This window comes from Equus przewalskii, chromosome 4, assembly GCF_037783145.1.
Source record: "Equus przewalskii isolate Varuska chromosome 4, EquPr2, whole genome shotgun sequence".
In the NCBI taxonomy this organism is placed as follows: Eukaryota; Metazoa; Chordata; class Mammalia; order Perissodactyla; family Equidae; genus Equus; species Equus przewalskii.
This window is the reverse complement of record NC_091834.1, coordinates 18,436,194-18,462,913: the sequence shown is the minus strand read 5'-3', so window position 1 is coordinate 18,462,913 and position 26,720 is coordinate 18,436,194. Positions and strand designations below refer to the sequence as shown.

At 40.0% G+C, this 26,720-nt stretch overlaps 1 protein-coding gene across 1 annotated transcript in view; it reads right to left on the bottom strand.

The window, feature by feature from the left end:
* Positions 1 to 26,720, bottom strand: part of ABCA13 (ATP binding cassette subfamily A member 13) — a 415,069-nt gene that overhangs the window by 111,038 nt on the left and 277,311 nt on the right. The window contains exons 47-48 of the mRNA XM_070615568.1: positions 25,011 to 25,098; positions 18,620 to 18,728 (exon numbers count right to left, since the gene is read on the bottom strand). Coding sequence (XP_070471669.1) covers positions 18,620 to 18,728; positions 25,011 to 25,098 — 197 coding nt within the window. The remainder of the gene's footprint in view (positions 1 to 18,619; positions 18,729 to 25,010; positions 25,099 to 26,720) is intronic.

Sequence of the window (26,720 nt, the reverse complement as noted above, 5' to 3'; positions counted from 1 at the left end):
TTCTGATTTTGGTGGTGGAAATCTGGCCACCAGACATCAATGGAGTTTTACCAAGGGTTAAATAGAAATTTGACACTTCTTCCTTCTAAGGACCAAGAATTCATTCCCTCTATGGCAATGAGGGGCCCACTGTGTAGCAGCATGCTGATGGGTGGGTAATGAGCAGGTCCTCCCTCAGATTTCTCCACACCTGGTGGGATGCAGCCCACAGACAGGACTATACATTAGGCCAAAGGACAAGGACCGCGGTACCAAAGAGGGTTTCAGGATCAGAGTGAGGACGGATGCAGGGAGCTCCCTGGGGAAGGATCCAGTCTGATGATACTCATGGATCTCCAGCACAGTGCTGTTGAGCAGGAGGAAGGCAGATCCAGGGGGTTGCCCACCAACTGCAAGGCAGTGGCCCCCTTTAGGGTGGGGGCGGAAAGCGTGCGCCGGGGAAACGCACGCAGCTTTTTGGTTTACAAAGGGTTGGTGAGCTTTTAATGTTGCTGTTGCAATTTGGCTATCACTACATTAGATGCTTTCAGAATTGCAGTTATTCTGTAGAAGCAACTCTGAAGGATTAGACCTATTTCAAAACCAAGCTAACACTTCTTGACATCGGTGCTGAGATTTTGTTTGTATTTTGCAAAAAGGGGGAGGGCCCTAGAGTCACTTAAATAGGAGACTGTGCCTAGTTTCTCAAAAATGAAAGATAACAAGAGAAAGAACAAAGACGACATAAGCAGAAGCGAGTCCTGTTGTTCCCTGGGCCCCTGAACAAGAGGCAGCAGGGAGGAGCAACTGTGGTGCCCAGGCCCACTCACACACTCTATCCCTCTCTCCACAGCCCTTTGCTCCTTCAGACAGTGGGACTTCAGAAATCAGAGCTCCGGGGGCCGGCTCCGTGGCCGAGTGGTTAAGTTCACGCGCTCCGCTGCAGCAGCCCAGGGTTTGGATCCTGGGCGCGACATGGCACCGCTGGTCAGGCCATGTTGAGGTAGCGTCCCACATCCCACAACTAGAAGGACCTGCAACTAAGATATACAACTATGTACCGGGAGGGTTTGGGGGAGATAAAGCAGAAAAAAAAAAGAAAAAAGATCGGCAACAGTTGTTAGCCCAGGTGCCAATCTTTAAAAAAAAAAAAAAGAAAAGAAATCACAGCTCCTCCCACAGATCCAAAGAGAGAAAGGACGCCCACACAGTCTGTCTCACAGATCAGGAGTCCTGCCAAACGTGACTTTCCTGGGACAGAGCCTAGCATAGAGAAAGCACAGCTGCAGGGCCTGGGGAAGGGATCCTCAGGGAAGGAACCTGAGGCAGAGGAAAGTTCTAGAGGCTTATCTAAGGCCAAACTTCATTGGTAGCATAGTGAGATCTACAAGCCTGATATTCTAGATCCTAATTTCTCCATTTTCTGCACTTAGATTCTTTGATTTCCTCATTGTAAAAACAACATTATTGCAGTGGACAGTCTCTATAATTAGGTTGTTTTCCTATTGCATTGCGTGTGCCAAGAACTGTATTTAGGTAACAACTGTAGCATGACAGAATCTGGGGGCAGACCATGTTAGCAAAAGGTCCAAGGCTCGTCCAAGGACAGGAGCATGGTTTCAGCACCACAAGTGAGTAAAGAAGCTCACTCAGGTCTCTCTAGTGTCACTTCAAAGGTTTTCAGAAATGATGTTTGAAAATGTACATTTTTGAATACATTTGAATGATTTTTGTTTGATTATTCTTATCATTTATATTCTGGCTTTTTTCTAAGAATTGGCCCACAGCAATGTATAACTGTATAGTTTTCTCAATTAGTATTCTCATTATAACTACATCTTCTATGGTTTCCAGACTCTGTATATTTGTCATTTGTAAAAATGCACATCTGTGCTTTTGTCCAGCATCCATTATGATAGCAAGACACTTAACTCGTCTCCAACTCAAGTAGTCACATTAGGGTTCATTCCTCCTATAAAATGTATTTTTGCAAGTATTAATGCCCAGATGTCTGTAAGCATCTATACTGAAAATAAAAAACTTGCCTTGGCATCAATATATATGCGAAAGTTGGTTCTTTTAATTAATTCGCTATGAACCATCAGTGAGATATGGAAGAATAAAAATGTTAATTCAATCTGACAGAATATTAAGAGAAATGAATGAACTTTGATGACTAGAAGACACTTTGATGGCATTCTCTCTCTCTTCTCTCTCTAAATCTCCCCTGGAAAAAACATTTTTTTTCTCAATATCAAGATTTATTACTACTCTTAGGACAAAGATTTTAAATAAAGAATCAGATGAAGAACAAAATTGGAATAAATTATAATTCAATCCAAAACCAGCCAGAGGTAATTAGTGCTCACATTTTGATATTAATTATTGCAAAATTTCCAGGGTTTTCTTTACATACACACATTATTATTATTGAATTATATTTTACATTATGTATTTTCTATTTCATGCATCATTCATGACCTGCAATTAATTTTTTCACTACATGCATGCAAATATTTGCATAATCTATGTGCTTTGCCGGGACCAATGTTCACCAAGGTCTTTTATTCATTCTGGGGATTCAATATTTTTGTGATCTTACTTTTGATTAATCTCTCAAATCACAGTCTTTTGGCATCCTTTTTTGCTAGGAATGTGTTAACAATATGTTTTATGAGCCACAATCTACATATACCTACCTCTGTGGCCTGTTTACTTTATAAGCAACCTCTTTACTAAATACAGAATTTGGGGTATATAGAGAGCTTTTCCTTTCCGTAGTCCATAGGCAGTATTCCATAACCTACTGGGTTTTGAGGTTGTGGTTAAAAAGTCAGAGGCCAAATTCTGGTTCCTCCAAGATGGAGTAGCCTCAACACTGCCAGATCCTCTCCCTTATGACCCAAACTCCCAGGACATCACCCAACAACAAGCACAGGAAGATTCAGATGGGGGGAAGAAGGCAGGGGATGCCAGGGGCCTTTGGACATGAGAAAGGACACTGGTGAGTTCTCTAGTTTCCATACTGCCTCCCAGAGATCCCAGACAAGGCACTGTAGAATCCTCCACATGGGAATTGCCAACAGGCGCAGACAAGAAAAGCCAAAGGCCCCAGAAAAGGGTGGCCTAACAAAAGAAAACCTTTTGGCAATACCCACCGCATTCCAGCCAAACACCAGTGGAAGCACTGCCCTACTCTCTGCAGTTTCAACAGGTTCCAGGGAAAGCTGCTCTTCCACTGCTTCCTGACAGAGACAAGTGTCACTCCGGTTTCCCCACCAGGGGTCCAGAGGTGAGCTGAGCCTCCGCTACCTGGCCACAATGAGACTTAGTGAGGCAGGACTAGTCACCACTCTGCTTTACTGCAGCCCCTGCCCTATCAAGAGGGACCAACAAGAAGCTGAGCTTCTACATCCACCTAACAGCAGCAAGACTAAACATGGCCTATGGAGCAGGGCTATCAGCACTCTGCTTTCACCTCCACACCCTGCCCTGTCAGTGGGCCTGGTGGGGAGCTGAGCCTCCATCCTACCTAGCATCAGTGAGACTGAAGGAGGCTGTGCAGTGTACAGCAGTTGATACTCTACTACCTGTCCGCCAGTGTCAACAGGGCCCAAGGAGGCTGAGCTTATATCCCCTACTTAGGGGCAATGAGATAGTGGGAGTTGGTGCCCTGGTTTGCCATGCACGCGTCAGCATGGCTGAGTGGGAGAGCTGATCCACACCCTCTGCAACAAGGCAGTGTAGGGCAGGGCTCTACTTTTGCCAGGAGGGCATCAGCAGGGCCAAGAGGAAAGCTAAACATATATATCTGTCTGGTTCTCACACTTTACTGCAGCAAAGGGATTGCTTGCTAAAAAAAAAAAAGGAGCGCTAGACGGGATTCAGAGCCTCATAATATGATACCCAAAATGTCTGGCACACGACTGAAAATACCCTTCACACAAGAATCAGGATAATCACAACTTACAAGAGAAAAGACAATAAACAGAGACCAATGATGAAATGAATCAGGAGGTTGGAACTATCTGACAATAGGTATCCAAAGATGTTTCAACAAATAATTGTGAATTCTCTTCAAACATGAAAAAAATTTGAAAATCTCAGCAAAGAAATAGAAGCAGCAAAAAAAAAACAAATAGCCAAGTGGAAATTCTAGAACAGAAAAGTAAAATGACAGAAATTAAAAAAACTCACTAAATGTACTCAATAGTTGAGGGGAGATGAAAAAGAAGAGAATCAATGAACTTGAGGATGGAACAACAGAATTTACCCAATTTAAAAAGCAGAGAAAAGAGAGAGAGTAGGATCAAAAACAGTATTTGAGGTTGGCAAAAAAATGTAAATCTAAAAATTCAAGAACTAAGTGAATCTCAAACAGAATAAACCCAAATAAAGCTATGCCAAAATACAGCATAATTAAACTTCCAAAAACTCAGGACAATGGAAAAATCTTAAAGCAGCTAGAGAGAAAGAGATGGGAATACAAACTCGAATGACAGTAAATTTCTCATTTGGAACTATGGAGTCCAGAAGGAATTGGCACATTTTTCAAGTGCTGAACTTCTCTAACTGGCAACCACGAATTATATATTCAGTGAAACTATCGTTCAGAAAGGAGGGGGAAATAAAATATTCTCAGTTGAAAGAAAACTAAGAAAATTTATCATCAGCAAACCTACCCTTAAAGAATAACAAAAAATCTTCTAAATAAAAAGGAAATCATAACAGAAGAAGGCTTATAACTTCCACAAGGAAAGAACATGAGGATGTGTTAAAAACAGAGGTAAATACAACAGACCAGTTTTATCTCATGAGTGTAAGTCATACTTAGAGATGTAAGTAAAAGTAGAACACCCTCTGATGTGGAGCTCAATATATAAGGAAATACTTGACAATTATATTTTAAAAGTAGAGAGAGTTAAGGGACTTTAAATTCAAGTAAGATTTCTACACATTATTCTATGTGGTAAATGCCAATACCAGTAGACTGTGGTATGTCACATATGTATATAGTAATGCCTAGAACAACCACCAAGAAAACTAGATGAAGGGATATACTCAAAACACTACCAACAATAAAGATGGAATCCTCAGAAACTATTCAAGTAACTCACAGGAAGGCAAGAAAAGAGAAATAGAGGAAACAAAACAATTAGTAAAGTGTCAAATTTAAGCCCTTTGATATGTAAGCCCGTTTGATGTAAATGGTCTCAATACACCAATTAAAAGGCAGAGATTAATGGGGGAAAAGAAAGAGCAAGAGGGACTCTATTAATAGCAAATAAAGTAGACTTCACAGCAACTAAAATTACCATCAACAATGAAAGACATTACATACTGATAAACAAATCAATCCACCAGGAATATGAAACTACCCCAAATGTGTATGCACCAAGCAAGAAAGCCTCAAAACACATAAAGCAAAAACTGATACAGCTGAAAGGAGAAACAGACAAATCCACAGTTTTATTTGGAGACTTCAATACCACCCTCTCAGCAGATGACAGAACAACTAGACAGAAAATCAGCAAGAATGTGGACAAACTGAACCACACAACGAACCAATAAAACCTAATTGACATATACAGAACATTCCTACCACCAATGGCAGAATGCACATTCTTCTTAATCTCCCACGGAAACTTCATCAGGATAGACCATAAGCTGGACAATAAAACAAACCTCAGCCAACTTAAAATAATTAAAACATGCAAAGTATGTTCTCTGCCCATAATGAACCAAACTGAAAATCAGTAATAAAAAGACAACAGGAAAATATCAAAAAACTGGAATTAAACAACACATTTCTAAATCATCCCTGGGTTAAAAAGGAGGTCTCAAAGGAAATGTTTAAAGTCAGAGGCTGCTCTTATTTGTATTCTTTCAAAAGTAACCTGTTTTTGTTATGTATTGCGTAGCTTTGTAAAATAAATTTTTATCCACGAACTTTAGAAATTCACCAGATTTATTTATCAATAATTGCTATTTCTCTTATTCCCAGTTCAGGAATTTTGCCTGAATTATGATAAACTCTTCCATTGGCTCAGAGATATTTTGTTTCATTTTGACTTGTTTTCTTCTTACATCATTCCTTGTAACTTTCATTACTGTCCATCTGCTTGATTTCTCTACCTGGTGCCAACAGCTCTTCTCCTCTGGCCAGTTTTATCATATCTTCTTTTTCCTCTGTGTTCTTAGAGAATATTATGCATTTGTCCTTTAAATTAGTAATTCTGAGTTGGGGAGGGAGGTTTGCAATCAGGCATGTGATCCTCTGCATCCAGTGAAATTTGGCTATCTGCATCTTAGCCACCCCACCCTGCAACTCAGCCTGGCCTTTCCTTCTTACTTGTTATCTTGTTTCACAGAGTTCACACCTTTCCCAGTCTACTAGTGTGGACGTGAACTCACAAGATGTTTCCTGTGACAAGGCCTTTTCAACGTGTGCAATGTTCTCCTCTGAGGTGTGGAACAGTTCCTTGACCCCACACTGCGCTTGATGGGTGGTTCTGTTCTTTTTTTCTGCTCCTTTATATGCGCAAGGGCAAGTCCTGATGCTTCTGCTTCCTTGGAGTCCCCACATCTCAGGGTGTCCTTTCACCTTCGCTTGGGTGCAGCCGGAACCTTTCTCTCAAGTATCTCCAAACCTCTGAGGCATAGACTCAAGGTCACTGAGGACAGCCAGTTCACAATATGCAAAGCTGTTGATTCAGAAGCTCTATTATACAGATCTGAGATGACCTTCTGTTCTCATGCTCAGGCTTTCTTGTTATAAATTGGGGATCTATGCCTGCAGAGTTTATCTTATTTCATCAAAAGTAATGCAAGGAAAACTATAATTCATGCCATTCCTTGCTCCCAGGTTCATTTCATCTCTGCCTGAGCTATAGGCACATTATCACCCCCCACGCAACCTGCACTGACCCACCTCTTTCCTCCCTGGGGCTGATAGCACTCTAGTGAGTTGTAGCCTTCAAGGGGATTCAGAAAGAGAGGTACTTGTGAGGAGGGAAGAGTAGTGGAAAGAAAGAGAAGAGCTCTTTCTGGCTCTAGATGCAGAACCTTCCTCCCCTGCCCAAAGCAGCAGGGTATGCGTCAGGTTCCCGGTAGGGGGTGGTCCTAACATTGTTGAATGCATGAGGAAGTGAGTGAAAACTCTCTATGCTGATTCCTACTTACCCTTTGTCTGTCTCCCTGCCTCAAGGAGGAAAATATAATCAGCTGTGAAGTTTCTTCGATTAGCCCAGTTCTCAAACTTGGCTGTAAATTAGAGTCACCTGGGATATTTAAAAACTCCTGAGGCTCAAGACATACCCTAGACCAATTAAATCAAAATCTCTTTGGATTTGCAACAGAAATCAGTATTTTTTTAAAACTCTCAGGTTTTAGATGTACCAATGTAAACTGTCAGGTTTTAACTGTGTGCCAATAGTGCACACAGTTTGATGACCATAGATCTGGGCTGCCCAGGACATTGCTAAGGTTCATTCCTCTCACATAGTGGCATTTTATTGTTACTATTCTTAGATCTGGATAGGATTTGAATGAAGAGTCAGAGAAATTTAACTCCAGCATTTCCAACTGCTGTCACCAGCCCCTCTCCCAATAAAATGAAATGAGGTGACATGAGATGACATAACATGAAATGAAGTTAAATAAAAATGTTTTATCCTCTTTTATTTTTACTCTCTCTTCCTAGAAGAAGATACCTTCTTATCTACTTAAGGACTATTTTGTTTAATCTTCTGTTTTGATTTATTCCTTTTATTCTATTAAAATAAATTTCCTCATGTTCATTTTAAATATTCTTGTTTAATATTTCAATGCAACAAAATTATGCCAACTTAAAAAAGTCATAATAGTGAAAGCTTTATTTATTTATTTTACTCTGTATTTCTCTTTGTTACAGAACATAATTGTAGTAATGGCATACACTACAGTAACTCCATAATAATGGTGTAAAATCTCCTTTATTTAAGTAACATTGAATACCTCCTTAGAGATAAGGACTTGAGAAAACACCAATATCGATAGCAGAAACATCTTCCATGAAGTGTTTACAATCGTATTGCCAAAGAGAGAGCTGTGAACAATGATAACACAAAGCAGTAACTGTTTTAATGACCTAACACAGTATTTGGCAAAATTGCTATAAAATTGTAAAAGAATTGTTAAAAATGGGCATTTAGATGAATGTTAGAAGCTAATGTCTTCTTTAGAAGCTAGTTTCTGAGAGAAGAGAGAAGAAGCCACAAATTCATCCTGCAAGGATAGCAGAGGCTCCAGTGTAGGTGGTATCTGAGCTGGGTTTGAAAGTTGAGCACAGTGTCTTACAGGTTCATCCATATTGCCTCAAATGGCAGAATTTCTTTCTTTTTTATGGCTAAATAATATTCCACTTTATGTATATAGCACATTTTCTGTATTCATCCATCTGTTGATGGACATTTAGGTTGCTTCAATGTCTTGGTTATTGTGAATAATTCCTCAGTGAACATGGGAGGGCAGATATTTCTTCAAGATCCTGATTTCAATTCCTTTAAATAGCTACCCAGAATTGGGATTGTCTTATCACATGGTAATTCTATTTTTAATTCTTTAAGGAGCCTCTGTACTGTTTTCCATAACAGCTGCACCAATTTATTTGCATCCCCACCGACAGCGCACAAAGGCTCCTTTTTCTCCACATCCTCACCAACACTTGTTATCTCTTGTCATTTTGATAACAGCCATTCAGGTGTGAGGTGACATCTCATTGTGGTTTTGATTTGCATCTCCCAGATGATTAGGAATACTGAACACCTTTTCCTGTACCTGTTGAACATTTGTATGTCTTCTTTAGAGAAGTGTCTATTCAGATCCTTTGCTTATTCTTTATTCATGTTATTTATTTTTTTGCTATTAGTTATAGGAGTTCCTTATGTATTTTGGATATTAACTCGATCACACATAGTTTGAAAATATTTTCTCCCATTCCGTAGATTGCCGATTCACTTTGTTTATTGTTTCCTTGAAAAAAGCCAGACCCAGAAGAACAAATACTACACAATCCCACTTATATGAGTAATCTAAAATAGTCAAACTCATAAAAGCAGAGTACTCTTATCACAAAATATATAGATAGATAGGTAGGTAGGTAGGTAGATAGGTAGGGCAGGGGGAAATTTTTGGAGGCAAAATATATATTTTTGGCATTGAACATAGTGATGGTTTCATGGGTGTATACTTACCTCCAAACTCATCAAGATGCATACATTAAATATTTACAGCTTTTTTATGTCAATCATATCTCAAAAAAGTGGTTTAAAAAAAGAATGTAGAAATTTGAGCAGAAATGCTTAAGGAGAAGAAGTGGAAGAGAGACAGTCTTGACAAAGGCAATGCAGGTACAAGGGCCCACAAGATGAAAGGCCATTGGGTGTAAAGGGCTGGCCAGGCTCAGGGGTATGGCGAGGAGGGCACAGCAAGAAATGAGGCTGGAAGGATAGGTTAGCAGTAGCTGATGCTGCCAATTTGCAAGTGTGGACTTTATCATGGACGCAAACGTGAGCCATTAGAAGTACTGATTATTGGGCGAGAAGGACAATTTTACCATTTTAGAAACACTTCTCCCAGCAAAGTGTCAACATCTTTATTGTATCTTTATTCCAGAATCAAGACAAGTGGAATCTCAACAGAAATGCTTTCCAAAGAGAACAACCAGATGGAAAGGGACCCAGATGTGTGGCATGTGACTCAAGGGTTATGTGAGGTGACCTGTGACGGGCAAACAGGATTGGATTTGTTTTCTCATCATTTCACCCCAGATGGTATAACAAACAGTTGGACCTTGCTGGGAGAACCTAAAAGAAAGTGAGTGAGCAAGCAATGAAAAGATGAGGGACAGAAAATTCACGGGGAAAGGGAAGTATGATTTGAGATGGGAGTGCAGGTGACATGTCCAGGAGACAGCAAGGGGTCCTAGGTGGCCAGAGCTATGCTGTCCAGGGTGAAGTGGTATGACAGGAGGCTGAGGGTGCCGCTGGTCATATCAGGGAGGACCCTGTAGGTTTGAGTAGGAGTTTGGGTTTTATTATAAGAGATATAGGAAGCCAGAGGGATGCGTTGATCTGAGGTACGTATTCCGTGGGTGACCTTGGGCACTTATGGAGACATGAGACTGTTGGGGTAGGGAGAAGGGGTACCAGAGGGACCCATGCAAGAGGGTGATACAGGCATCCAGGCAAGAGCAGACGGTGCCTTGGGCCAAGTGAGTAGAGGTGAAGATACTAAAAACATGCACATTCAGAGTTTCAAGAGCAGAAGGGACAAGATTTGCTGATTGACCATGGGATAAGAAAAGGCAAGTCAAGATTCAAAATTTGCCCTTGACTGACTTTTACTTCCCCTTGGGATCTTGAAAAATAGTATTATATGACATGGAGTGTGACCAAATTGCTGACATGAGAAGAAAAGAAGAAATAAAGCCTCTGACATGAACTATATTCAGTGTTCCTCTCATCCCTTGATGAACTCCTGCATCTACACCAGCCCCCGAGGCTGCAGGCTGCACTTACAAAACCACCTCTCCCACACCCAAGTACATCCTGGCCACCTTGTGCAGTCACTGAGCAGAACTCCCAAAATGCACTCACCTCATGCAGGAGGAAAGAAGCTACCTGGGAGAATTCACTGTGCAAACCTCATCTATTTGGTCTAGACCAGTGCCAGGCTTTCAGTGGTTTATAAAAAGACTCCACCTGAATGGGCTACACAATAAACCTACTCTATATTGAGTTTTGTGCTTAAAATTATGGGCTCTGACAAGCTGCAAATTTGCTGGGGCCCAGCAAGGGGGCCAGCCCGGGTTCTGGAGAACCAGCCTTCTATCGAGTGGCTTGGGTCAGGGTTCAGAAAGTTCCTTCATCTCTAAGACAAGGATGTCCTTTCTACTGAGACCCTGTCACAGGAGCACTGTGACGAGAAGCGCGTTGTGTTGTTTATGCGGCACAGAGATCATGCTGTCAGCTGTCATTGCCTGACTGCCCCTCTGAGCCCGGTTCTGTGAGGCTGTGTGGCCAAAGTAGTAAGGAGGACACAGCCTCTGTTCTCAAAGGGTTTGTCCAAATCCCACATCAGGTCAACTTTTGTTTCATTGTAATGATAAGCTAATAATTCTAGCTCTGCCCATTCCCAGATGAATCGGCAAGCATAAAAGGAAAATATTTTTGTTCAAAGCCCTGCTGATGGAAGTTTCAATCAATACTTTGATAATAACTCTCAACACATTCTCCTGCAGTGTTATGATTTGTGCATTCCCAATTTATTGCACAAACTTTCCTTCCCCATGATGACTGCATAAACAAGTCAAATTAGAATTGAAATTTTGATATAAACAAATAAAATATGGTTGAAGAACTTTCCAATGACTGAGAATATACATATTTTTCAAGTCAACACAACTTTTCAACAAATGAACAAAAAATCTACTCTTTTTCAGTAGATGTTTCTAAGATGAACATCGTCAGGAATATCTGATAACCCAGGAAGAAGTGCATACAAGGCATAATTGACTGACACCTGCAGTCTGGTCAACATTGCTCCCATGTCTCCAGACAGTGACTCACTACACAGTGGTTTGAGCAAATACAAGACTTGGGGTTGTGACTCATAACTGGAGCCAAATTTAAAGCTTATATGTTTAACACAAGCTCACAAGCTCTGAATTAAAATGTATTTTTGTGGAGACACCACTCTGTCATTGGGAGGAGAAATTTTAGTTTCTGTGATATTGGTTTTCATGTCACGGGTCACAGGCTTCTTCTGTCTGATTTGTCTTGTCCTCACATCTGTCTAGAGAGCACACCCAGGCATGCCAGTGTCTCTTTAGAACCCTTCATGATACCAACTTACTTCAACTGCATACAAATCTGTACTCCTTTACAGCTCCATCCCCCACACGTTATGTTATTTATGTCACAAATTGCATCTTTATATATGGCATCCCCATTAACATAGATTTATGTTATTTTTAATTATATTTTATGCTTTTGACTTTAAATCTTGAAGAAGAATAAAAAGTGGAGTTACAATACGATAAAATTGTTTTTATATTTGTCCATGTATTTACCTTTGTCCATGTATTTACCTTTACCAGAGAACTTTATATTTTCATGTGAATTCAAGTTATTGTCTCGTGTCCTTTTATTTCAACCTGAAGGACTCTCTTGAGCATTCCCTGTATAGCAGGCCTAGTGGCGGTAAACACCCCTATCTTTTGTTTATCTGGGAATATCTTACTTTCTCCCTCATTTTGAAGGTCAGTTTTGCCAGATATGGAATTCTCGGTTGACAATTTTTTCTTTCAGTACTTGAAATATATCATCTCACTGCCTCCTGGCCTGTAAGATTTTTGCTAATAAACTTATTGAGGATCCCTTCTATGTAATGAACCACTTTTCTCTTGCTGCTTTCAAGATTTTCTCTTTGTTTTGACTTTTGACAGTTTGATTATAAAGTATCTCTGTGGGGTCTCTTTGGGACCACCCTACTTGGTGTTCAATAAGCCTGTTGTATTTGGACTCCCATGTCTTTCTTCAAATTGGGGAGTTTTCAGCTATTACTTCTTTAAATAATCTTTGTGTCTTTTTCTTTCTTGCTCTCTCACTCTCCCTCTCTCCCTCTCCTCCTGGGACTCCCAAAATGTGTATGTTGGCCACTTGAGAGTATCCCATATATCTGTTCATTTTTCATTGTTAATTTTTCTTTTGCTCCTCAGACTCAATAATTTTAAATGATCTATTTTCTAATCCACCAATTCTTTCTTCTGACTATTCAAGTCTGATATGGAATCGCTTTAGAGAATTTTTCAATTCAGTTCTTATATTTTTCAACTCTAGAATTTCTGTTTGGTTCTCCTTTATGATTTCTATCACGTTGTTGATAAACTAACTTTGATTATACATAATTTTCCTGATTTTCTTTATGTGTTCCTTTAGCTCTTTGAACATATGTAAGAATATTGTTTTAGGTCTTTATTAAGTAAGTTTGATGGTTGTGTTTCTTCAGGAATGGTTTCTGGTTATTTATTTTGCTTCTTTCAATCAGCCATGACTTCATGTTTGTCTTCATTATGTTTTTTTATTCTGTATTTTTGATTCTTTGATAACTTGGGGCCTTGCTGACCTTGAAGGGACTGTCCCTCTCAGGGCTAGCTAACTCCTAAAGTAGGCAAAAACTCACCTGTGAGTGTACCTTTCATGTACAAACTGATCAACCAAAGCTTATACCCCAGCCACTTCCTTTATTGAGCTCTTTGACTCCAGGGCACTATCCCCCTGCCATAATTACCTCAGGACCAGGTGCCAAACAGCCAAGAAGAGCCCCTACACCTCAGAGCCCACTAAATTATTCAAACTACATGATCCTAATCCTACTCAGCTGTTTACCCTGCCTTGTTGATTCTTTCCTGAAGAAACCACAATAAAGGCTCTTATCTGCATTTTCCCTTTATGCCCTCTGTCATCTGACTGAATTTGGTATTTTCCCACGTGGTCCCTAGCAGCATGGCATGCCCTCTCCTCTTGGGATCTGTGAGTAGTATAATAAATTATTTTTTCAGTGGCAATCATCTCCTGATCTGTTGGCATCACTTCATCTGAATAATAATAAATCCTGTATTTTAAATAGCTTTATGACCTTTTGTTGAAAACTGGGCATTTGAAAAAATAGCCAGCTCGCCAAGTCTTGCAGATCGGCAACATGCAGGAAATGATTTTCACTAATTAGTCCAGGGTGAAGGCTTAAGGTCTTCTCAGGCCTTTTTCTGGGTGTACATCTTCCTTGCACCTGTGCATGTGCTTTTTAAAAAATTTCCCCATATATAGGGCTACTTTTAAATATCTCACTTTTCCTAAGGGTCTCACCCCAGCTTCTTCTTGGGGCCTTAACTGTTCTATTGCGTTCCTCTATCAGTAACCTCTTGTCCCAGGCATCTGCAGGTCTGTAGTCTTCTTATGGTTTCCACAAGTTGCTCCTACTGCTTCCTGTGGCTTCCCCTAGCCTAAGATCTGAGCCTCTGTTTGTCATCTGAACCCAGAAGGTAGGCATCATGAAACCAAACCCTCAGGCAGCCCGCAGATAGATTAGAGCATTGCAAATTCTGTCTGTTCTGCTCTCTCCAGTGTGCAGGAGGGAAGTGGTGAGTGCCCCACTCTAAACCACTGCAGGCAATGTTGGGGAGGGGTGGGACAAAAGGGAGTAAAAATACCATGAAATTTCCTATCATCTCAATGTGGCTTTTCTGTTATTGGACATTTTCTTGGTTGCTATAGATATTTGACTGAATTCTGGAGCTCGTATAAAATCATTTTAGTCAGTTTCTAATTGTTTACTTAATCTTTCCATGTGGGGAATGAGGGCCTGGAGCTTCCTAGTCTGCCATCCTGCTGACATCTGTACTTTACTCTCTCCATTTGAAAAATGGATTTGCATCTCTGTGGATGCCTGTGGATGTCTATTCTAGTGTGAGAAAAGCTGTGATAGTATCAATCAGTTCTGAAAAGAAATTTCCACTGTTTCTCTTAAATAAAACCTGGCCTATTGCACCTACTCTGCTCCCTCCACCACACTTTGTAAAGGGAAGAGGAAGTAGGAGGGAGTTAGTCAACACTTTCCACTGCTACCTGAAGTTAATGGGGTAAGATCTGGCAGAAAAGGACTCTGAACGCCACATTGGGATTTTGCTGAGGACTAGCAGACAGAATCTGGACCTCCCAGAAGACTGATGGAAGCAACGCCAGAAGAGGTATAAACAGGAAGAGGAAGAGGTGTGACAGCTAATTCCCATTTCAGGACACATGTCGATGGAAAGTAAATATGAGTCCATCATCCTAATCATCTTATTGGTTCAAGAAGGTGGATAATCTTCTGATTCCTAATAAAATCCTCAGACTATTTCTTACCATTGATGTTCACAGTAATTTTTGTTTCAAATTTCTACTTTTTATAAGATTTAAATTTGATTATTTTTCAATAGCATATATTGATTTGTCTTCTAATATTACTTGAAGAGATGAAGTGTAGGAAGAACAGAGCCTAATTTAAACAATAAAGTTCAATTTTTTCATATTTGATTAGTCATGTATTTATTTTTCCTCATGAAATACTTGTAAAAAATTATTAAATGGCAAGTTTCATTTCTTACATTCTTATAAAACCTGTTTAGCCCCTCTAAATAAGCTTAAGGTGTTTTTTGATTTCACTTCCATTCCATAATTAGGGGGCTTACCAGACTCTTTGTGTCCCCATAGAAGTGGCCATAGTATAAACGCTATGTATTGGGGTGAGGAGTGGGAAAACAGCCCAGAAGCGTGAGGCACTAGTCCCTACTCTTTTCAGCAAATGTTTTAATGGCCTCCATTCTCCATAACTCCATTTCCTGTTGAGATCATCAGTGATTTCTGGGTCCATGTTGATGTTTCCTCAAACCATTTACCTTAGCACCCTTCATTCCCACCTATTTTTAGTCACTAAGAAGAACATTTTGTATTTCATTGATCTCAAACAATGACCTTTCTTTCTCTCACTTCATCTTCATCTTCTCCTCTCTCCTCGTCCAACTATGCTATAGATGCTCATCAACCACATTGTGACATCTATTCCCATGCTCCCTTTATGCTCTCCCCAATGAGAAACTCCTGAAAATTGTATTTGCTCTCTCTCCAGTCTGGATCTGGTGACAAGGCATTCCCATTTTCATCTATCCCATCAAAACTTATTCATTCTCATTCATGCTTATTCCAAAGCACTAGAAAGAAAAATCATGTCTTCCTGTTGGTTGCATGCTGACTACATCCACTAAAATCTTATGGTATGTTTAATTGAGCATCTCTTTGACCTTCAGTCATAATTTTAATATGCCTCTGCTCTCTCTCTAATATATTCTTCATATAAGAGGTACTAAAATTTTTGTGGTTCCTTAATTATCTGAGTCCATCTTTGTCCCGTTAGTCTCATCTTCTGTTTATAGAGGTCAAAGCCAGCTGGCATGAAGTTCCAAAACTACCCTCTATGTTTCCCAAGTTTCTTCCATAGGTTCATCTTCATTCCCCCTGTACCACATGAAGACATGCTCACCTTTTCCAGAGATAACTCCTCCATTTGAGTTCTTTCTCTGCCTCTTTCTAGGTATCAATCCATCAATTTTCCTTTCTCCCTTGAATGTTCAAAATATTCCCTTCCATCCAATCATCCTACCAAAACTTCCAATTACTTCTTATTTTACATACGTACAGCCTCTCTTCTCATTCTTCTTCACAGCCAAACTTCCATAAAGCAGAGTTTATCTGTTTAGTCTCCTAAATTCCTAAAAAAATCTCTTTCTACACCGTTCCTTCCACTCTGATTTCCATCCCTACAACTCCACTGAACTAGCTTTCTAGAAGTCACCAACCAAGTCCCTGCATTCTCTTTCTTCTTAATGATTATGGAATATTTGTTCATTTTTTCCTGTTCTTCTTGAAATTCTGCCCTTCCCTGGCCTCTGTGCCAAGATCTTCCTGCCTTGGGGGCTGCAGCATCACTGTCTCCTTCCCATTGTTCCACCCACAGCCCTCTTGTCTTCAGCATCTTTGTCTGATCCATGCAGGATCTCACTCAATGACCAGCTTAACCTATCATCGTTATTAAGGTTAAAGCTGAATGGGTTTTACTCATGACCACTCTATTGAATTTGTCTTTCTAGCATTCTGAATCCTGCTGCACATTTTCATCAATGTGTCATGCAAACCCAGCATCTCTGAACCTGTAAAAATCACTTTACTCCTTCCTTGAAAATGTATCTTTCTCCTTATTTCTTATAATGTCAGCAGTACCAACCAGTTAGTCATTCATTCTTAAAAGCTCAGATTTATATTTTATATCCTTTAATCTCTTCCTCTGCATTTCTGTAGTTGTCAGCTTCTTTAAATTCTTTCCTTTCCCCATCCCCAATACCTCAACATTTTCTTCCATCTGTCTGAACATTATAGTTTCATTTTTTCCCTCCAGATTCACCCTAGCCTTGCCTGAGTTACCTCTCAGTTGTTAGCAACATCCTTCTAATAAGTCACTTGATTGCAACCAACACTTCTCCCTTTAATACATGGCTTCCAGATTATTCTTTCTAACGTATTATTTGGATCATATCATTCTCATTCTCAAATATTGATAAAGACGTCTATTTTCTATTAAATAAAGGTCATACTCCTCACTCTGTCAGTCAAGCTCAAGCAGAATTTGTCCTCACATAAGCTTTCCACAGAGATCAACCATTGGTCCTCTACACTCACCTTTATGATGAGGTCAAACTGGACTTCTCCAAATTACTTGAACAGACACTACGATTTCTCTTGTTCACTAATACCTATAATAGTTTCCTGGCATCAGTCAAACTTTTGCCCATTGTTCAAGGTCCAATGTTAGTGACGCAATTGCCCTCTGTGAAGCATGCTCTATTCATGCCCATCAGAAGTTTCCTCTCAGTTTGATGTAGTAGAAAAGCCAAGTCTCTATTTACCAGTTAGTCTCTGTTATCAGCTAGAACTAGAATCAAATCTTGGCCCACTGATTAACTTGCTCAGAGCCATAGCTGGTAGGTAATTTCTCTGAACCTCAGTTTTCTAATCGGTGAAGTAGGCAAATTCTGCCTACCTTAGAAAGCTGACAAGAAAATTAAATGAGATAAGGGATGATTAATATCTAATGGAGTGCCTCATACATTTCAGAAAATAAACACCACTTTGCTGCTCCTCATCTGTAGAACTTTTTACTTCTTTTTTTGTTTTTAATATTACCTACTATCATTCCAAAATAATTTCAGTGCCACAAAATAAGTCTATTTTATTAAAAAATTGGTGGAGAAGGGAAAACAAATGTGGAAGAATAAGATGAGGTTAAAATGATAGCACAGTGGGGTAATTGTTTAGCATTTATTTCTATGTGAATTAATGCTGCAAAAAACATATTTTGAGAATAGATTATAATAGATATGGCCTATTGGTATTTACATATCTGTTTTCTTTCTTTCCTTTTTTTTTTTTTTTTAAGAAATTGAATGAATTTGATAAATTACAACTTATCCCACCCAAGTGAAGCACATAATATCCCCTTAAACCAAAAAATTTACCCTGGGTTCCAGAAACGGACCTGTGTGATTTACCAAAATAAGAAAGCATAGGTGGTGATTCCGTGATCAACATAGATAATTGATGAGTTGAAGGTCCAGCATAAAACAAATTATCATGCTCACTTTCCCAATAGCTATGGGGTTGTGTGTATTGTCTCTAACAGTATGCTATATAATAGTGTCCTTAAAAAGAGAAATTATTCTTGCTTCTGTGAGATATTAAAATCATTCAGAGAGAACTCTCAAACCACCTTTTATTCCCTCATCCTACAGATGAGGTCATAATTTCAAGGTTGTAAAGACATTTAGAGACACCAAATAGAGGCAAATAGGGCCCACGACTTCGTATGTATTTACATATGGATTGGCTGCCAAGTAGAAACCTTCTCATCACTCTTCACACCCCTATTCAGAATCTTTTCTGCTTCTTTCACTTTTAAAAACATTGTATTTGGAAAGTAGTAAATTATAATACATGAAAATTAACATTACCGTATTGTCTCCAATCCACATCAGGGGGTAAGAGCCGCCACAAAATAAGGTTGTTTAGATGATTTAAGTAGGAAGGTAGGGAATGAAAACCCTTCTGATTATACCACACCTAAAAAAGAAAGATAACTTAATGGCTCTCTTGAAATTAGTCCTTAAGTCTATTCATCAGCTATTCTTGGACACAAGGAACATGTGTAAATTAGCTTCAATAGCACCTGAAAGCAGCCCTCAAAGTAATGCTCCTGCGTGGCTGAGAATGAGCAGTAAATTCCAGCCCGCTAACTTTATATTTATCTCAAGCATATAATTTATTGCTAAAAATAGATTAATTTTCCCAGAACAAATGTGAATGTTGCTCTGTAATTATATTCTCACAGCAAAAAAGAAACCTAAGCCCATCATTTTTTTCTTTCTCAGTTGGTAAGCTAATGAAAGTTGACCTGCACATTAAAAGCACAGAAAATGATCAGAAAAAATGATTACTTTCAAATTAATAACTGAATGTGGAACATTATTTCTCAAAATAAAGTGAACATTTGTTAAGCATGGAGAACAAACAGCACGCCTGTCAGATAGGAGAAAGAGGAGAGAGAAAATAGACAGACAATGTTATTAAAGTTGAGATAATAAGTAGCATAAGAAAATATTAATTGAACCATCAATATCTATATTTCAAAATATCAATATTTTAATAAAAAACTTAAAAGATACACTCAGTTGGGAAAGCTGATGAGTGTCTTCAAGAAGTATAATGAATCAACTGGCAAATTTTGGTCTTAATTGAATTGGTTGGACAGCTCATTTCTCTAGATAATGCTGTCTTTTGCAACAGACTATCCTTTTTGCAGAAATAGAGCTGCTCCACAGAAAGTTAACGCCTGGATGAACCTATGCAAGTTCTCACAGTTTTTTGCAAAATCAGTACCAGATCTCAAATCACTTGTCTTCCAACCCATTTTTTTTCTACTTCATCACACTATGACCAATCGTTTTTTAACCAGAGTCCCGTGTGGCAGCTATTGTGTTCATGGAAACAGCTAAGTAGTAAACTATTGTTCATGGAGTTAAAAAAAAAAAAAGCCTATCTACACAAGACAATACTCCCCAATTCTTTCTCAGATGGCCCACTTCTCTAAGCAACTCAGAAAACAGACCTCTTATCTCTTTCATACAAGCTATCATTACTCATTCCCTTCTTCAGATATTTTCTTAAGTTCATGGAGAAATCCCTGCCAATCATTTCTTTCTAACTCCAAGGAGAAAGAAATCTGCTGAGACCTACTAAGCACAGAACCCAGGACATTCTGTGACGCCTTAGGCTGCACCTAAACAGATCTGACAGTGGGATTGTACAACAAAAAAATGTTTAAGACACAAATGTGAATTCACAAACGTGTGTAATTTAGACACACAATTCTGAAGAGTCAGGTAAAGCATGGAGAAGTACACTGAACTGAAGTAGCTGATGTCGCATGTCAGAGATGCGTCCACTTCTTGGGCCCAGAACAGGAATTCTCCTCCATACAGATCCATAAAGTTATCCCTGACTCTCACCTTTGCCTTTCCTGCTCTCTGTCTCTCATACGCAGGTACTGGCTACATTTCTGGAAATGAAAAAAACCTGGGATTCTGTTAAAGTCAAGGGAGGGGTTGATATAGCAGGAAAACCCTTGCCAGTGGAAACTGGAACCTCCCACTTCATTGTCCTGACGTTCCTCTCCCTCAAGTCTATACTCACTTCACTGTTTAACTGGAGGAAAAAATATGAGCCACAATGACGATCTTTGCCCTAGATCAGGGGTTTTCAAATGTAGTTTCATTTCTTTTGTTTTAAAAGCAGGGTGATTTGTTTTTCAACTTCACAATGACATAGAACAAGGGTACAGAAGCCAAAATGGAGCTGGAGTGGTGGAGCTGGGAACACAGGAGTCTGCTCTCCCCCCTCTCGCCCCTCTCTCTGCAGGCTCTGTGGCTTCTGTGTTGGATTCCATTTGTGGCCCCATTTCTTCACATTCCCTGGATCTATACCCATTGTCATGTGACTTTTGTGCCCTCCCACTCTGACTCTGGGCTTAGCCACATGATTTGCTTTGGCCAATAGAAAATGACGCAAGCAGAGTTTGAAAAGCACTTGCATGTTCCTGCAGTCCTTCTTGTGCCTCTGCTGTCGCCATGGCAGCGTGCCCAGGCTGGCCTGCTGGAGGATAACATGCTCAAAGCAGGACCGAGTCCTCCACCACCAATGCAGCTGAAGCCATAGGCCAGCTACCCAGCCAGTGATCATGACCAACCACGTCAGTGCCACTCAGCCTACAGGAGCAGCATCCGCAGACTCATGAGCTAAAAGAATGTTCACTGTTGAGGCCACTGAGGTTCATCCTTGCTTGTTATATAGGATTACTGTGACTACAGATAACTGACACAGAAATTGGTGCTGGAATGAAGGGTTACTGTTGCAAAAACTGTAAATATGTGACATTGGTTTTAAGATCAATAAGTGAGTGATAGAGACACAATCTTAGGAACCTTGAAATATATGAGAAAACCCTTAGGAATGCTGGAGAAAAAGGGCAAGAAAATTGCTGTAGATAACTGAAAAAATGGTGATCGATATTACGCAGCATCATAACGTGTGGTAAAATTGTCATCTGTGGTAACTTCAGAAGTAGAAATTGTGTCCAACAACTTCCTGACCTGGGTGTGGAGATCTCCATGCAAAATATTGAAAGAGATGGCCCTAGAATAAAGATCTAGTCAGGGGTGTGGCAGTGAGAAGCTCTGTGAAGATCGCTGAAAGAATTATGGTGCTAAGTGACCCTCTGAGGGGACAAAAGAACTTCTAGGAACCTAAAGAGTGTTGCCTGGTAGTACCTTGACAGTCCCAAAATGATTAATTTTAGAGAGAGTGCATGTTTCAACAAGAAGCCTGAGTGTGCCTTAAGGACCTCAATTAGATAAATAGCCTAGAGGGCCACATGGGGAGCTAAATCAAGAAGGCACTACCCCACTGGACTAAATGTGAAATGGAAATAGGCTCTGGGAATCCAGCTCTCTACTGGCTGAGAAGTTTCTCAAAAGGCATATTTGCAAATGTCCTCTTTACACGTGGCCACTAAAGGTGACAGAAGAAGTATTTGGCAGAAGCCAGACTTAAGAGCCACTGAGAAGGTGGAAGTAAGGGAACATTCCCAGGGAGCAGAACCAGGGCCTAGTTAAGGAGCATTCCCCATGGTAGTGAGGCCTGGCACCCTTTGCTAAACATAGCCCACAGCAGCCCAACCCCCACAGATCCATGCGCTGAAGGGAACTTTTACTATTGTTGGTTTGCGGTGGTTTGCTAGGTAGCATTATTTTGGCAATGGATGATTGATTCAGAGTTTAAAATGTTCTTGAACTTCCTTTCAGTTCTATAAATTGGCCTTTACTTGGGAAACATCTAATAAATTCTTTACGTAAGCAATACATACTTTATGAGGACATTAAAATGAACATTTAAGATTTAGCAGAGTTCAAAGGAAGAGCTTTTCCTTCTTTTTTTTTCTCTACCAAGAATGGTTTTCTAAAGCACTGGACCAAGTTCTGGAGATAAGTTGTGAGATTTCCTTCCCTGCCAGCCCTGAAGTCAGGATACAATAAAATCCAATAACTGAAGGAGGAAGTTAATCTCCTTTTAGGAATATATTATGATACTTCAAAACAGACCTTTCATGTCAGGAATCCTGAGTAACAGTTCCTCAGAAAGGCAACTAAGTAGTTGTTAGAAAAAAAAAAGATCACTTGATGGATATTCTAAAATGCATCAAATTCTGTCTGGAAATAGAATGTGTGCCAAACACGAGGAGGGAGATGTGTTCATCCTTTTTATCCAGAGTGCATACATTCTAGAGGGTATTTTGATTAAACAAACTGAATGCTCAAGATGTGAATGAATATGTTCATAGCAGCATTATTCACAATAGCCAAGACTTGGAAGCAACCTAGGTGCCCATCAAGGGACGAATGGATAAAGATGTGGTATATATACACACAATGGAATACTACTCAGCCATAAGAAAAGATGAAATCCGGCCATTTGTGACAACATGGATGGACCTTGAGGGTATTAGCTGAGTGGAATAAGTCAGAGGGAGAAAGTCAAATACCATATGATCTCACTAACAAGTAGAAGATAAGAACAATGACAAACAAACACATAGCAACAGAGATTGGATTGGTGGTTACCGGAGGGGAAGGGGGGAGGAGGAGGGCAAAGGGGGTAATTAGGCACATGTGTGTGGTGATGGATTATAATTAGTCTTTGGGTGGTGAAGATGATGTAATCTACACAGAATTCAAAATATATTATGATGTACACCTGAAAGTTATATACTAATCCAATATTACTGCAATAAAGAAAAGTTTAAAAATAAAATATAAAAAGCGATTTTATAAATGGTGTCCAAAATAGCTGAAATTCAATAAATGTACATTATTTTATAATGTGAATCTGTTAAATATCATTCAATAAAAATTTTTAAAACTATTAAAAAAAAGATGTGAATGAAATAACTCATAGAGGTTCCATGAGAGACATTCTACTATGCAATGAATTTGTTCATATTAAGCCCATTATACAAATTTTCCATTTTTTCTTCAAACAGGCTCTGAAAACGATACAGTCTATGCATTATGAATGCACCCTCAAGGCCATAGTAAAAGGCTGGTCATTAATGACTGAAAGGTTAATGCAATAATTTGACATGGCATCTACCACCCTTGGTGCTGTAGGAATTTCAGACAACAGATGTCCTCTTCAGCCCACTGCAGTGTGGTGATGACTTGGCTTCCTGAGGAGAAGCTCACTCACCAAAGGGCCAGATACAATTTGTGTGCATGCCTGTGCTTTTAAAGTACACGTCAAACAACACTAAAACTACAGGAGTCACTACTCAAACACGTCAGTGCAGAAGATAATCTAAACTTTGACCAAAAGGAGTAAGTGTCGGGGAAACACCTAGATTGAGTGCATCCTTATCCCAGAATCAGAGATCCCTCTGGGGAAGCCCTGGCTGCTGTACCCTAGACATCAGAAAGTGAAGCCACAATCATCTGCCATAAATAAGAGGGTTTTGATTTGAACGGATTAAAAAGTAAAATATTCTTAGAGGAAATGAACAGATTCTCTTACAAATTAGGCATATTTTAATAATGACTATATCATACATTCAAAAAGCCAGTGAATGTATTTTAGGCTATTTTTCTGTCAAGCTATGGATCTTGATATTTTCATATCAAGCTATAAATCTACTTAAGTGTGTTGCCTGCCAAGGAAGAGAGATTTGAACAAACCTCAGCTGATGGAGGGATTTCAGAACAGTCTGCACAATGACTTAAATTTTTCATCAGGGATTACATTGTGAAATACAATTGTTAAAACTTTCTTCAGGGGTTACATTGTGAAGTATGAACGTTAAAATTTTCATCCAGGATTACATTGTGAAATACCAGTAAAGAGCCTTTATTCCACTGAGTAAACCTCCAACACGCACAAGCCCTTATCCTGATAAGCTTTTCCAGGTTCCCATGAAATTCCCCACCACAAAGTAGGGAGGGTGCCATCCTGGGCTCACATAGACTGACCTTATTTCATTAGTTAGATGACAGGTTTACAAGGAGACACAACACTCCTACAATCTACCCTCTCCTGATTTTTCTCTCTTAACTGAGGCCCACACCAGACTATTTCCCCCGTCGCTGAGACTGAAAGCTTTGAATCTTCCATCTCTCCTCATCTTAAGGTTGTGTTGACTTCTTTCCTTGGGAAAATCTGCTGTGATTCATGGCTTCTGAGCTCCTATTGGCAGCTAAAGGCATCTTTCTTCCATTCCAGCTCTCCTTCCCTCACAGCTGAAGAGCCCTCCCATCTACTCTCAGTGATGCCAAGGGAAACATTACTAGTCACAGGAATAGCCCCGGCAGGGCTTGAAAATCCAGGCCCCTATAAGCGGTCCTGCATAGTTACCACCGTGTCAGTGTCAGCTCTGGGTTCATCCACCCTTGGAGAATAGGAATATAAGCGCATGTATGGAAGAACTCTTTGCCCACCAGGGAAATTAGTGATGTTTCCAGTTATCCTGACACTGGATATCTTTAAAAATAGATTATCATTTGCTTTACACCTATTAGGTGAATCCCAGTCTTAACAAAAAGCAGTAACCTATTTTCTATATTTCTATACATTCTAAAGGGAAGCAATTCATTTTCTCTTTCAAGGGAATGTTTATGTACAACTGTTTTTATTTCACAGTAACAAACATTGGGATTTGATTTGATTCCTCCTGTGCCCACAAATATATTTGGATATCAAGTTTCCCTAAACGCTTTCTGAAACAGGAAGAAAAAACATTATTACCTTTGCCAGAGTTTTTGGGTTTGACATATTTGAATTTGCATCTTGAACTTGATCAGGGATTTGCACTCCAAAAGACCAGCCTCCAAGCCTGTAACAGTAAACATGGTGTCAGTGCCTTACTCAGGGAGTGCCAGGATTTCCAGCCAGAGGGCATTTCACCACCGACTGCAAGAGTTGGAATGGCATTAAAACAGTAGCCAGCTGAGCATCCGTCCTCTATGACACAACCACACAAGTGGATCAGTGTTCAGAATGAAGTGACCTGGCTCACAAGGCAGGCATCTAGGAAAGACTTTGCTTATCTAGAAGATATGCTCAAGGCTTGCCACATTAGCATGTGAGCTGCCCAGAACTTACCATCTTGTTAGGAAACACATGCCACGTAAAGGACATGGTAGTGATCACCAGCACTCTAATTATTTTAATTAATGGTCATTTCTCCTACAAACCAGCTATTCTGAATTACTTAGTGTCATGTTCTTCCAAACGGCCCCATTTTGCATTGTTTTGTCTTCAACAGTCTTGCTTCTTTAATCCTCAATGAAAACATTGCGTCATTCGGGAAGGCATCCCAGAGTACTTCGGTTGGGGTAGAATTCATTCTCTTTTTGGTTCTCAGAGTACCCCACATTTCCATCCACCTTTATCAATTGCCACATTGGGTTTTAATGGTCCATTTGCTAGTTTATCTTTCATGCAGCTTTGTGAGCTTTTCCTGGGTGGGAATTATATCTTTTATCTCCATATCCCACGGGTTGTATAGTATCTGACACCTATTAAGCTTCCAAAAATATTGGACACCAGAAATGAAGGCACATATTAAGCTTTGTTTCCTACTCTCTGGACAAAAGGAGGTTAAAGAACACACGTCCACCATGGCACCCCTACTCTCAGCAAAAACTGAGGCAAAGGAATAAGGATAAGTCCTGCCTGGCTCACTTCAATGAATTAACTAATGAATTAGAGAGACACCGATTGAGTGACCTTTATGTGCCAGATACTGTTCTAAGCCCCAGGCACATATGCTCCCACCTTCAAAAAGCAGAGATTCTGAAACATGTTTAAAGACCTGAAGAGGCAGGCAAATCACACTGGGGGTCAGGGGTGTCCAAGGAAGATGATGCTGCTGGGACCTGAAACGTAAGAGGAGACAGGTAGAAAGGGCAGGGGCTGTCTCAGACACTGTGGACAGATGGACAGCCCATGCATCCCAGGCACCACAGGTTTCTTTTGTATCAAAGCAGCACGATGCGTTTGGGGCAGGACATTTGATGGAGTAGCGAATGTGATTGTGACTTAAAGCCATGAGCAGCACTCATTCCTACAACCTCATCTAGATTCAGCCCCTTGGGCTCAAGGAAATTCAGTGCAAAACAAAAGCTTTCCCCAAAATTGCCCAGGAGTGCAGTGGTTGTGTTCACACGTCCCACTTTGGCAGCCCCGGGTTCTCTGGTTCACATTCTGGGTATGGACCTGCACACCAGTTATCAAGCCACGCTGCGGCAGGCATCCCACATATAAAATAGAGGAAGATCGGCATGGATGTCAGCTCAGGGCCAGTCTTCCTCAGCAAAAAGAGGAGGATTGGTGGCAGATGTTAGCTCAGGGCTAATCTTCCTGAAAAAAAAAAAATTGCCCAAGAGGAACTTTAAGACAGCAGTTGCTCTCAGGCTCCCATTTTGGATGCTGCATAGTAGAAGGAATTCTAAA